This window comes from Etheostoma cragini, chromosome 20, assembly GCF_013103735.1.
Source record: "Etheostoma cragini isolate CJK2018 chromosome 20, CSU_Ecrag_1.0, whole genome shotgun sequence".
In the NCBI taxonomy this organism is placed as follows: domain Eukaryota; kingdom Metazoa; phylum Chordata; class Actinopteri; order Perciformes; family Percidae; genus Etheostoma; species Etheostoma cragini.
Genome location: NC_048426.1, coordinates 15,891,464 through 15,904,730, shown reverse-complemented (window position 1 = coordinate 15,904,730; position 13,267 = coordinate 15,891,464). Strand labels below are relative to the sequence as shown.

Sequence of the window (13,267 nt, the reverse complement as noted above, 5' to 3'; positions counted from 1 at the left end):
TGGAAAAAGGCTGCAATGAAACAAAGAGTGAAAAATTTAAAGGGGTCTGAATACTTTCCGTACCCACTGTATATACATGGTACACATGTAATACATGTATCTTACACTTAAAATAAAAGAACAATGAAATAAAATAAAACCAATAAAAGTCAGCCAGTAAAAGAACCAGCGCAGCATCCTCATACCCATTACATGGTTACAACGGTTAAACACAAATATAAACACACATACTGTATGTGTGCCTGCACATCCATAATTGTCCTCTATTCAGAAATGCCCCACCTCCCCTCTAAAAGTCGGTTGTTTGTATTTCTTTAAACCGGTCGTCTTGGTCAGCGTTGAGATTTCAGATGCAGCGACAGTGCCCCTGCAAAATAGTCTCGTTAGCTTGCTAGTTTGAAGGTTGTTCTTTTTTTTCCCCATGGCAACAGGGATTTTGACACACAGCACCAAGGGAAGGCCAAAGCCGGACATCCAGCGCTTTGCCAGATGCTTCCGGCTTGTCAGGCTTATCCTAGCAATGTACTTCCGTTGATCTAGACTAGTAAGCAGTTAGAGCAGTCCAAATATTCAAAACATGCAAAGAAGTAGAGCCTTTGATATTGAAGTTGTTTTTTTTTATACTGCTTGTGCAAAATGTGTTACTTTCCCTTAAAAGCATGCGTTCTTACACGCTTTATCCATTTACTTTCCACTACATCCAGCTTGTTTATAGTCTCATTTCTTTTTTTACGAGCTCTCAGTCTGTATTACTCGCTTAGAGGGATGTAAGAATTAAAAGCAGGAGCTCCTGTACTGCAGCTCTAGTACCCTAGGTTTTGCCTCTATTTGTCTGCTGGTGTCATGTGGACTGAGTTCCCGAGTGGCAGTCATTTCCATTTCAATTTCTTTTCAATTTCATTATGGTAATATTGAGCTGGGTGAAGAAGAGGCTCCAGAGTGAAGCTACCCCGGCAAACCAGAGAGAGGAGCGTCGAGAGGGGTAAAACATTGGTGATAAAACCACATGCTTTACCTGATTAAAGCCATAGACACATAACCAACAGTATAAATAAACATCAAGTTATATCTAATTTTCTATCTCAAGTATCACTCTATGTAAGAGGCCACCAATCAAGTGTCCATTGCAAATTATTACTGAACTGGTAGAAAACACAGTCTACTTTGTTCTGTTGGTCTTCAATAGAGACAGCAGTGTGTTATTTCAAACTGCTGTTCATTGTTGGAGTTTTAATAGCGCATGTCTCCATTTATGGCTGCTATTTGGCTCTTATATGTAACCTCTGTTGAGAATTAACCTTTTCCGGCAATAAAACAAGATGTGTGTATGCCTGTAACTGCGTAGATAGGGACTAACTAACAATAAACAGGGTATTGTATTACTTCTGAAAACCCCTTTGAGAATCTGTTAGAAAACTAGGGTCTATTCTTAGAAGCAAAGCTGGCAACAGGAGGTGGCCAAGTTGCAGGTGGATACATTTGGGATGAAATGTGTGTTGCTGAAAGGCAATCTCTCCATTGGGATTTGGTGTGACCCTGACCTGGAGCATATAAGACCACCATGCTGATCTCCAAGGTGCAAGGCTGGATGAAAATAGAGGAGTGTGTATTTCTCAATAAAAGAGTGCTTTGGGTGGTGGTGGTCTCTGTGGGCGGTTGTGTGCCGAATGATTGATTAGAAGGCTGGTTTGTGGTAGCAGCTGCAGTTCAGGAGCATCACATCCACTTCTAACAGCTGGACGCATTAGAAAGGGAGTGGAATAATTCAGAATATCTGTGGGATAATTCTCTTACCTGCAAAATGTTTTTTTGCCGTAAGGCTGTACTCAGAGCTACATGCTAATTTCAACACGCTAACATGCTCGATGCTAATTCTTAGCAAGAAATGTTTACTATGTTCCCTATCATAGTTTAACATGTTAGCATGCTAAGATCTCCTAGTTGGCACTAAACACAAAGTACAACTGAGGCTAATGGGAACGTCATTAGTTTTGCAGGTATTTGGTCATAAACCAGTGTTATTGCATGTTTCGTGATGCCCTAATTTTTGTTTATTTTTATTTTTCTTTGCAATTGGATGTATCTTCATTGTACGCACATCATTAAAGAATTTAATGTGACAGTTGGGATACTTTATATTTTGAAAATAAAATCTTATAGAAGAAGAGGGTTTGCCAGGAGGCTCGAGGATGGCCAGAGTGAAGATGACATGATATATTCTGCAGTGTTACTCCAGCCATAACTTCTCCTCCAGCACAGTGAGACCCTGAAGATACAAAAAGGCGCTGTCGTCTTTGCCATTATTTCACAGGAATGAAGTAAGAGGAGCGTAGATGTCGTTTTCCTCCTCTGAGAAAAGGCTTATCCTCCAGAAGTATTTAATGCTCAGACACAATGACTTGCCTTGATGGAAGGTTTGTGAGAATATAGGGATTGTGTGTGAACTCGCACACTTAAAAATAAAAAAACCTGGCTTCCATCAATGTAACACCAGACAGCTGCAATTTTGTTTGTTGGGGTGTAACGAGGGCAAAGTGCTAGAAGGGTGTATTCAAGAGCCCAATAGACAGAAATGGAACAAGCAAGTATGTTTGATAGTGTGACAGAATAAGTCTGTTGTGTTGAGGTGTTGTTAAGCATCTTGGCTGAGGAAATCTTTAAATCTGAGGAAGAAATGTTGCTTGTCATTTTGGTCCAAGCTTGTGCTTCTGCCCTTTCTCTGAAACCCACGCAACTCTCAGCGACAGGATCAGTTACTGCTGCTTGCTCCCCACCATCAAGTCATGTACACACACACACACACACTTGCGCTGATTGACAGCTTTATGTCAAATAGTCTTTGGAAAACCAACTGATCCAATCAACCAAACAGAAACAGGGGTTTTAAAAACACATTACCTAATTGCAATACTTTTAAGGAAATCAATTGTGTATAAACAACTTCATCTTTTATGGTTCTAAATTGTTTAATTGATGTCTCCCTCTTCCCTCTTTGCGTATTTATTCCCCAAGAACAGACTCACAAATGTATGTGCACACCCTCTTAAACACACACATTTACACAAACACACACCCTATTGATCCAGTTTTAATGATGCCTTAAAAGTAAAAGAAGCAGAATATTGTACTGTACAGAACTATTAATACCTTGTCAAAACACTTCCGTTCGCCTTTCACCTTTATTCATTACATAAAAGGGCTTCCTTCTCGCTCTGCTGAAAATGTGCCTTTTCATGAATGAGCTTGTTTTCTTTTTGAAAGAATAGAAGAAAATAACTCTGACATTGTTGAAACACAGCCCATTACTTTTGCTTTAGAAGCTGGGGCTTGTAGAGGTGGCTGATACACGCATACAGTCCTATTAGCTTGACTCAAGCCACACAAAAGACTTTGAAGGAGCTGTCAGTCTTTTTTTGTTATGTGCTCAAGGTCTTATTTGCATCACAGAGCCAGTGTGGGAATGCAGCCTTTGAATTGATTGCTCAGGCATGGCTTAGAAAAGGGAGCATCCAGTCAAGTGGAGGTCTTTTTAACATCAGTTTAATGGGGCTTTATGTTTTGCGTGTCTGTCTGTGTGTTTAAACTGTTTGCGAACACATTCATAACAACTACTTACCTGTATTAGGCTTACACGTATGTCACTATTATGTTTACAGCTTGTTTTGCTGCCCCCAAGAAAAATATTGCTGCTTTATTTATGTTAAATTATGTAATTTTAATGAGGAGTATGACATGTGAAGTGACTGGTCCCTTGGCAGATGGCATTTCCATAAAAAAATACTTTTAAGGATTAACTGATATTACATAATATAATGTTAATGGGCCAATCCACTGGTTTTACATCATACAAATTACAATTGAAGTGGGAGATTCAGCGTTTTTGGACCAATAATCACATTATCTCAACGTTTTCACTATTCTTTACTTTTTGTCTTTTGTGCTTTAAGTCCCCCAATTTACTTAAATATGAAGTTTTTTCATAGCAAATACATTAATTGTCATGCAACAAGTTCCTTTTAAAAGGAAATAACATTATCAGTCATATTTACCCATCTTTCTTGCCAGCTAATCTGAAGGAGCTGATCTCTCAGACGATGGTCAGCTGGGCCCAGGAGTGTCACGTCCTGGACTCAGAGCTTGTTCGCAAGATGTTCAGCCTACTGAGGAGACAGTATGACAGCATTGGGGAGCTGCTCCGGGCCATGAGAAAGACTTACACAATCAGTGCTGCCTCCATCCAGGACACCATCAACCTCCTGGCCGCCCTCGGTCAGATCCGATCTTTGCTGTCTGTCCGTATGGGGAAAGAAGAGGAGAAGCTCATGATTGATGGACTTGCGTAAGTTCCTCAGAGGAGCCCCTCTACTGTTATATATTATATGTTATTTGCTCACCTTTTCTTCATATGTGAAAATATATACGTTTATATAGTTTCTGGTTTTGCTATCCTTAGTTTCATGCGAGTTTGGCACACTACTAAAAATGCATTTGTTTTTAATGAATATCAAGTATCCATTTTCTCTTTTGTCCCTCTCCAGTGACATCATGAACAACAAAGTTTTCTACCAGCACCCCAACCTAATGAGAATACTGGGCATGCATGAGACCGTAATGGAGGTCATGGTCAATGTGCTCGGAGGACACAAGTCCCAGGTTAAACAACTTCTACTTCTTTATTTCTCTCTGCTTACACACATCGTTAAAGAGGTCCTTCACACATTTCACTTCCTCGCCAAAATGAACATTGGTCACTGAGAGAACTTGTGTTTCAGTCTAGTTTTGTGTATTATCATTTGTGCGTTAATGAAGACATGGTCGGGACGCCTGGATAGCTCACCTGGTAGCATGTGCACCCCATACAAAGGCTCAGTCTTTCTCGCATTGGCCGCATCTTCAACTCCAACTTTCAGCCCTTTGCTGCATGCCATTCCCGCGCTCTCCCCCCTTTCACATCTCCAGCTCTACTATATAGTAAAGGCCGAAAATGACAGAAAAAAAATTATCTTTAAAAGCAAAAATTAAGAAATGGTCCCAGTAGGTGGGCTTTCTCCTCGGGCTGACAGCATCAGAATCTGGGATGAAGGGCAGAAAAGACAGTGAGGCTGGCTGGCAGTGTGTGGAGGTGTTGGGCTTTTTAGATGTTAATTAGGAGCAAATACAGACAAGGGACTTTATAGCAACAAGCCTGGAGAAAGTCATTATAATAAACTCAATACCCCAGAATTAAGCAACAACCTCTCCAAAACCACTTGGTATCAAATTGTACACATGTACACACTTTGTGTATTTTGTGTACTTGTATTTTTTTATTTGAAATTTCATTTATCTAGTTTTAAAAATCTTAGTCTGTATGTGCCATTCCACAGGAAATTGCTTTCCCCAAGATGGTGGCCAGCTGCTGTCGCTTTCTGTGCTACTTCTGTCGGATCAGCCGTCAGAACCAGAAAGCCATGTTCGACCACCTCAGCTACCTGCTGGAGAATAGCAGTGTGGGCCTCGGTGGGTACACATCTATGCCTCTGTTCAGCTGCCACTCTTTCTATTATCCATCATGCTCCTTAAGGATTACTTATGTTAATCTACAACATTATTTTACTGGATGAAAGCCACACATCTTCATCAGGACTGTAGGACATGCTGGAGAATGTTCTTAAGGTCTTCTAAGACCTCCTCTAGGATGTATGAAAGACCAATTCTAAAAACTGCCAGCATTCTCTTTAATATTGGTGATACAATGTAGCTGCCCTTTTGCCATCACAAAATTTGTTTTGTACTTGTGAGCTCACATATATTATCCTCGCACCTTAGTAGACGCGTGTGTGTGTAATTGTGAATGGAAGTGCTGAGAATCTATCAGCGAATATAGCAACTCATCTCTCATTCTGTTGAAAGATGACGGGGCCACAGTCTCCAAGAGCACCCCGCTGGGGCAAGAATGTGTCTCCCTTGGATGCTCACACCCTTTCACTCAGTCATGAACGCACACACTTCACAGATTGCTCATTAGGCAGGTAACAACAAGTTATGTACAAAATTGTCAAATTCCATGAAGAATTTACAAGATACAACCACGGGATTAAAGATGTTTGTATGCACAGTGCTACATTGACTGGTTCCCATAAACCTTGTGGAAGCTAACATGAGTACGTGATAATAGCAAATTGTTAGAGGATATTTTCCTTTAACACTTATTTTAAACAGCTATTGGCAGATTAGCCACCATTATTATTAAGGAAGGAGTGGCAACACTACCCCCTGCTGTTTGGAAAGCACTTTGTTGCCATATAAACACAGACACGGGCTAATATGAAATACAGTTGAGTAAATGGTTGACCCTACCAGTGTGCTTTGTATTGTAGCTTCACCAGCAATGAGGGGCTCCACCCCTCTGGATGTGGCTGCTTCCTCTGTGATGGACAACAATGGTCTGGCTCTGGCACTGGAGGAGCCTGATCTGGACAAGGTACAGCTCAACCTTTGTGTTACCGTAGTGTGTAAAAGGAGTTTGAAATCACCTAGGATGAATAGATTTATGCTGGATTATGAATGTGCTGTATCTATAGGTGGTCACCTACCTAGCAGGCTGTGGTCTCCAGAGTTGTCCAATACTCCTGGCTAAAGGTTATCCAGACATCGGCTGGAACCCCATTGAGGGGGAGCGTTACCTTTCCTTCCTACGCTTCGCTGTCTTTGTCAACGGTAAGACTAAAAGGGCCATCCAGTTTCTTTCTTTCTTTTTTTCTTTCTTTTCCTTTTTATTTAATGTTTATTATTGTCTTTATTCAAGCCTGCAGAAAAATATAGCAAAGGTCCAACTAGATTTGAACTTCATTCTGTGGCTTTTTTTAATGTATGTAATCCTATGATCTTACATCTGTGTGCCAGGTGAGAGCGTAGAAGAGAACTCCAGCGTTGTTGTGAAGCTGCTCATCCGTCGTCCAGAGTGTTTTGGACCTGCCCTGAGGGGGGAGGGAGGGAACGGCTTGCTGGCTGCCATGAAAGAAGCCATCAAGATCTCTGAAACGCCGGCTCTGGACCTGCCGGGCTCTGTGCATGGTGTCAGCTCTGACATGTAAGCAAAATGTATTAAATAAATACTGAGGAATTACGCATAAAGGGACAGTTGACCTTAAAGTCAAAAATACATATTTTGCCCTTTACCTGTAGTGTTAGTTATCAGTCAAGATTGCTTTGGTGCAGGTTGCCCAGTGTTGGAAATATCAGATCGTAGAGATTCTCTCAAATATAATGAAACTAGGTGGCACTAGACCTGTAGTTCACAATGCGCCAAAAAATACATTTGAAAAACTTAACAGCAGTGTCTTTTTACAGAAATCATGACCTGGTTAGTTAACCCGGAGATCTTATTGTGAGCAGTTTATGTTTTCATGTAGAAACTCAAATAGTTATACATATAGAAAGATACATTGCTTTTTAAAATGTATGTTTTTGGTGCTAAAGCGTTATGTATTCTTCTGCGTTAAATCTTTGCCGTACGTGGAGACACCGACCTACTCCAAACCATACGCTACAGCCTGACATGCACCTCTTGAAAAATGTAAGTGCATGTTGCGGCGGCGCTCGCAAAGCTTTGCATTATCCCCTACTCATTTCCTGGTTCTCCTTCTCCATAAACAACATGTAATCAAGGAGAGGGTTAACTTTTCCTGCTACAGATTTCCCACCGTTGTCAGAAAGAAAAGGGAGATACTTTATTTCTTTCACAAATGTCTCTAGAGTCTGTACTTGCTCGGAAGCTAATCGCCATCACTCTCTCACTCTCTCACTCTCTCTACCACACACTCCCCACGCCTACACAAATACCAAGCATGCTAGAGATCGACACACACACTAACGCACAAGTACTGTATAAACTTCAAACCACTTACGTAGCATATGGCAAAAGCTCTGTGTGGAGCCTCCGCACACCCATAAATCACGCTTTAAGCACCACAAGCTCAATGCTATCTAGATCCAATTATATTTAAGAGAGACAGACATCTCTACGGCTGATATCTCCAACACTGGGCAACTCACACAAAAGCAATCTTAATTGATAAATGGCGCTACAGATAAGGGGAAAAATATGTATTTGTGACTTCGGGGTCACTGTTCTTCCTCTGTTTCTGTTCTTTCTCAATTCTTCACTTTTTCCACTGTTAGGTCTGCTGATGGTGACGATGAGGAGGAGGTGGTACACATGGGCAATGCCATCATGTCCTTCTACTCTGCCCTGATTGATCTGTTGGGACGATGCGCCCCAGAGATGCATGTACGTTGGATCGAAGTGTGAATTTATTTGTTTTTATTTTCTCTGACAGATTTAACCTATTTTCACTTCCATTCCTCTTCCTCAGCTTATCAACAAGGGGAAAGGTGAAGCTCTGCGTATTCGTGCCATCCTGCGCTCTCTGGTGCCAACTGAAGACCTTGTGGGAATTATCAGCATACCTCTCAAAATGCCCATCCCCAACAGAGGTACTCTACAGGATGTTCACTCTAATAACACAGGTCATCATACTGCACACCTCTATGCATGCCTACCATTTGCATGTTACTACAGGACGCCACGTGTATCTCACGTAAAGATACAATGGTTTTAGGAAAGTCTGCACATTCTGTGCAAGGCGGAAGGTTATTGATTACATTTCACTGCTCATGCCTTTTTAATCAGCACAACGCTTTACTGGACACTCCCATTGCTCTGAGTAAGCCAGATCATTTCTATAGCCAGCTGTCTTGCTCTATTGATTGATCTGCATAAGCATGGCAAGACTTGTCTTTTAAATTTGCTTCCTAGAACACTGCCACACAAGCTCTGTCGGCAGGCAAAGAATGAAGCGATGGCACTAGCACCAGAAAACTCTCATCTGCATGTTGCTGCATGCCCCCTAATGAATACACATTGCTTTCCTAATCAGAGATGACTTGTCATTATGCACTGTGGTCTGTTCTTAGGGTATTTCACTGCTTCACACCTATGCAGTTTACTCTATATTTTGTGCCTTTCCTTTCCCATCTCAATCTCTTTCAGATGGTTCTGTGACTGAGCCGGACATGTCAGCCTGCTTCTGTCCAGACCACAAGGCCCCCATGGTGCTGTTTCTGGACAGGGTGTACGGTATCGAGGACCAGAGCTTTTTGCTTCACCTACTTGAAGTGGGCTTCCTTCCTGACCTGAGGGCTGCTACCTCTCTGGATACGGTGGGTAAAGCTGACAACAGTGCAGGAGAGAAGTAATGAATGGCCAGCGTCTGTAACATGAACCTTATCAAGGTGTTTCAGGAGCAACTATATCGGACAACCTTTTCTACTAATGAGGAGCTCCTCATTAAGCCTTGGTTTAAGTTGGCTGATCAATGTGATTGTTATTTACTCTTAATTATCAACAAAAAGGTTATAGAGTTTTAAGTAGATGGCTTGGTCGACATTGTGGGTGCAGTGGTCGGGTTAAGACATAGTAAGGCTGTAGCAGCAAAACTGCTGGCAACAAAAAATCTTTCTTTTCTCAGAGGAAGAATGTGTTATTTTTTCACTTTAAATTAAGTAATGGCCCCACTCTCAAATGTTGTATGACCTGTGACCTGTTCCTTCCACAGGAGGGTCTATGTACCACTGAGACAGCCCTTGCCATGAACCGCTTCATCGGCTCAGCCATGCTACCCCTCTTAACCCGCTGCGCTCCTCTCTTTGCCGGCACCGAGCACTACGCCACCCTCATCGACTCCACTCTGCACACCATCTACCGCCTTTCCAAGGGCCGTTCACTCACCAAGGCCCAAAGAGACGCAATAGAGGAGTGCCTGCTGGCTGTCTGCAAGTGAGGAACATTTGAAACTTTTTACAAGTAGAGTTAAAGGTTTTCTCTAGCTTTTGTTACTAGTTATAATACATCAAGCGGTTGTTGTATCTCAGCTGGAAGGAATAGCTAAGATCAACAGTACATTTTATCTGCTTTCTAACAAACTCTATCATGGCTCAGGGCCTGGTTTCCCTAAATATCTCTCTAAATCAGCAACACAAAAGTGGTCAGAGTCCAAAGATGTTCTGGCTTAAGGCAGCTCAGGGCAGCAACAGCTCTCTTATATCTCTCTCGCTTTATTCTGCAGGCACCTTCGTCCCTCTATGCTGCAGCAGCTCTTGCACCGCCTCGTCTTTGATGTGCCCTTGCTGACCGATTACTGCAAGATGCCTCTCAGAGTGGGCAACAATTTTTCACTTTTCTCACTCTTTTCAAATCCATTTGACATCCTGTATCTTGTCATTTATCTTTTTTTGCATGTTGGATTGATTGCATGCCTCAGTTTTTAGTTGCTTCCTGTCTGCCTTTTCTTTAGTGTACTTTTCTACACAACCTAACCTTTGTTTGTCTGTGTGGTTGCTGCTGGATTGTGCCTTTATTACCTCTGTTAATTAGATTGTCAGCTAGGGGGGAGGGACCAACAGATTAATACCAAAAACTCTATTGCAGGTGTACATTTAATGTACTGATAATACTCAAGTATACCTATGTCTCTTGGAGACACACACACACACTCATAGGTGCACATCTCTAACACACCCGCGGTGTTAAACATCTAGTGTGGAAGAAGTGGACAGGAATGTAAACAAGAGGATAAAGTATTGGACTGTGTGAGAACAGGCTTGTTGGCTCCACTGCTCCACTCAATCCGTCTGGAACCCACAAGAGAAATACTGAAGATGTAATATGTTGTGACTAGCCTGTGAACTTGTTTACACACTTGTTCTATAAATGCACATACATCTTTGGATTTCTTAGTGCTGTGTGTTGGAGAACTGATTTCCTTCTTGACGCGCTGTTAGCTATACATGCTTGGTCCAGAGTCCAGCGCCAGTGTGTTGTGAGCATTTGTACTGGCTGCATATTTGTTGCCTGTCACTGAAAACACAGTTAAGCAACCTGTTTACTAAATTCTGTTCGTTTATAACTCTGCATGCCTTGACCATTGCCATGTATGTGTCCTCTAGTTACTCACCAACCACTATGAGCAGAACTGGAAATACTACTGCCTCCCATCAGGCTGGGGGAGCTACGGCACATCATCCGAGGATGAACTACAGCTCACCAAGAAAATCTTCTGGGGAGTATTTGATTCTCTGTCACAGAGGGTGAGGGGTCACTTAAGTTCTTTCATTTTAAGGTCCTTTTGCAATTTTTTGTGACTTTATTAATTCCTGAACAATAGTCATTAAAATGGATTTGGCAAAAGGCTAACCTCTACTTAAAAAACATTATGCTCTACAAAAGTGACACACATTAAAATAAAAGTCGCCTAATTCATCACAGTCTTGATTAACAAGTATGTATGCAAGGGATTCATTGTCACGAATATCTTAAGGTCTGTCCGTGATAGAGATGGCAGGTCTCAGCACATCTCTCAACAGTATATGCCCACTCATGAAAACAAGGCTGTGCAAAAGGCCGGATTGAAAACATCAATATCTGGACAGCCATCATTCATCTTCTAGAACACTGGTTCCTCATTTTTTAGAATATTTCTTCATTAACGTCTCTCTTCCTGCTCCTGGTCCCACTGCTCCAGACTAAGACTTTCGCTCGTGTGGCTTCATAACTTTATTTAAGTTCCACCTTAAATGAACAACAAAATACATATATTTAAATTAAAATAAGACTCCAATTTGCACAACTGTACAATTTTGAAAGCTAAGTTTTGCATTGCAGAAATACGACGCAGAGCTATTCAAGATGGCAATGCCTTGTCTCAGTGCCATAGCTGGAGCTTTACCACCGGATTACGTGGACGCCTCCATTAGTACCGGTGTGGAGAAGCCCGTTTCTGTAGATACTCAGGGCAACTTTGACCCCAAACCCATCAGTACTGCTAAGTAAGCCGTCTTGGAGCCATACATTAATTGGAAATGTGTTATTATACAAAACCTGTAATGACATGCACAGTACATGACAGTAGCAACCATTTGCATACAAAAGCTGACTAACTGTCACAATTTTTTTCTCTAGCATTGCTCTTCCGGAGAAGCTTGAGCACTTTGCCAATAAATACGCAGAGCACTCCCATGAGAAATGGTCAGCAGAAAAGGTAAGGCCAAAGAAAAGAGCCTTCGTCTGGGGAATAACGGGTATTAAATCGCAGCGATTGGAACAAGTCATGAGTGTTGTAAGGACTAAAAAAATGCCTCTCCCTAAAGAAATACGGCTGGCAAAATCAGCAGAAATGCAGCCTTTTAAAAGTTTAAAAAAACAATGATTCAGATCAAATGTTAAATTATATTTTCCAATATCACAGCATTGTTTCCTTTGGCAAGGCCTCATTTTTGTGACTGCTGAAAGGAATACTCTGGGCATGCTAACAATAATTGTGCTAGTCTCTGTGTAGAAGGCCCCTGTTCTCTTTTGAGCCGACAGCTTAGCCTGCATTGTTGCATCTGTTAAAAAAGTGCTAACTACTGAGCACAGCAAGAACTGAGTGTAACATGACTCTTAATGTGTTATGTGTACTTAATCTCTTACCCATTCTTTCAAATAATAAATCATATCCTTAGGGGACTGTAAAGACAATGAAGATTGCTATCACCCTTGAACATCCCTCTGTGCTTGTACCTCAGGTGCTGCTGGGATGGAAATATGGAGACTGTGTGGACGAGAAGGCCAAGATTCACCCTCAGCTCAGAATCTACAAAGCCCTGACAGAGAAGGTAAAGAATGTCGAATGTGAGATTTGTGAAGAAGAGTAACATTGAAGAGCTAACCTAAAGATTGAGGCTTCTAGGTTTACGGTAGTCCTTGTTTCCCATTTCTGTCTGTGTGCTTCAGGAGAAAGAGATTTACAGATGGCCAATTAGAGAGTCCATGAAAAGTATGCTGGCAATGGGCTGGAGCATCGACCGGACTAAGGATGGGGAAAGCATGTCTCAACAGAGGGAGAATGAGAAAACACGAAAGATCTCTCAGACTTCACAGGTAAAGTGCAAAAAAAAGACAGAGACAAATACCAACATCCAATGTGCTTGTCCTCCAAATGTTTGTAAAAGGTTGAATATAAACGAAAGCTAAAGTTTCCTGAAAACAAATGGTCAAAAAATAATTTTTTTCTGTCTCTTTGGTATGAGGTGTGATGAAATACTCTAATCAAATATGTTTAATGCTTTAAAAAAAACATTTGAGAAGTATCAGACACACAGCACACATACAGAATATACAGTGGGTACGGAAAGTATTCAGACCCCTTTAAATTTTTCACTCTTTGTTTCATTGCAGCCTTTTTCC

General features: G+C 41.5%; 1 protein-coding gene across 11 annotated transcripts in view; it reads left to right on the top strand.

Moving 5' to 3' along the window:
- LOC117935927 (ryanodine receptor 3-like) overlaps positions 1-13,267 on the top strand; it is a 103,798-nt gene that overhangs the window by 60,487 nt on the left and 30,044 nt on the right. For all 11 annotated transcript variants that reach the window (XM_034858565.1, XM_034858563.1, XM_034858562.1 and 8 more), the window contains 16 exons: positions 4,066-4,339; positions 4,539-4,653; positions 5,367-5,499; positions 6,360-6,463; positions 6,564-6,699; positions 6,886-7,072; positions 8,164-8,272; positions 8,358-8,478; positions 9,035-9,204; positions 9,600-9,820; positions 10,110-10,200; positions 10,990-11,130; positions 11,705-11,868; positions 12,002-12,080; positions 12,607-12,696; positions 12,815-12,961. In XM_034858565.1, the coding sequence (XP_034714456.1) occupies positions 4,066-4,339; positions 4,539-4,653; positions 5,367-5,499; positions 6,360-6,463; positions 6,564-6,699; positions 6,886-7,072; positions 8,164-8,272; positions 8,358-8,478; positions 9,035-9,204; positions 9,600-9,820; positions 10,110-10,200; positions 10,990-11,130; positions 11,705-11,868; positions 12,002-12,080; positions 12,607-12,696; positions 12,815-12,961 (2,282 nt within the window). The remainder of the gene's footprint in view (positions 1-4,065; positions 4,340-4,538; positions 4,654-5,366; positions 5,500-6,359; positions 6,464-6,563; positions 6,700-6,885; positions 7,073-8,163; positions 8,273-8,357; positions 8,479-9,034; positions 9,205-9,599; positions 9,821-10,109; positions 10,201-10,989; positions 11,131-11,704; positions 11,869-12,001; positions 12,081-12,606; positions 12,697-12,814; positions 12,962-13,267) is intronic.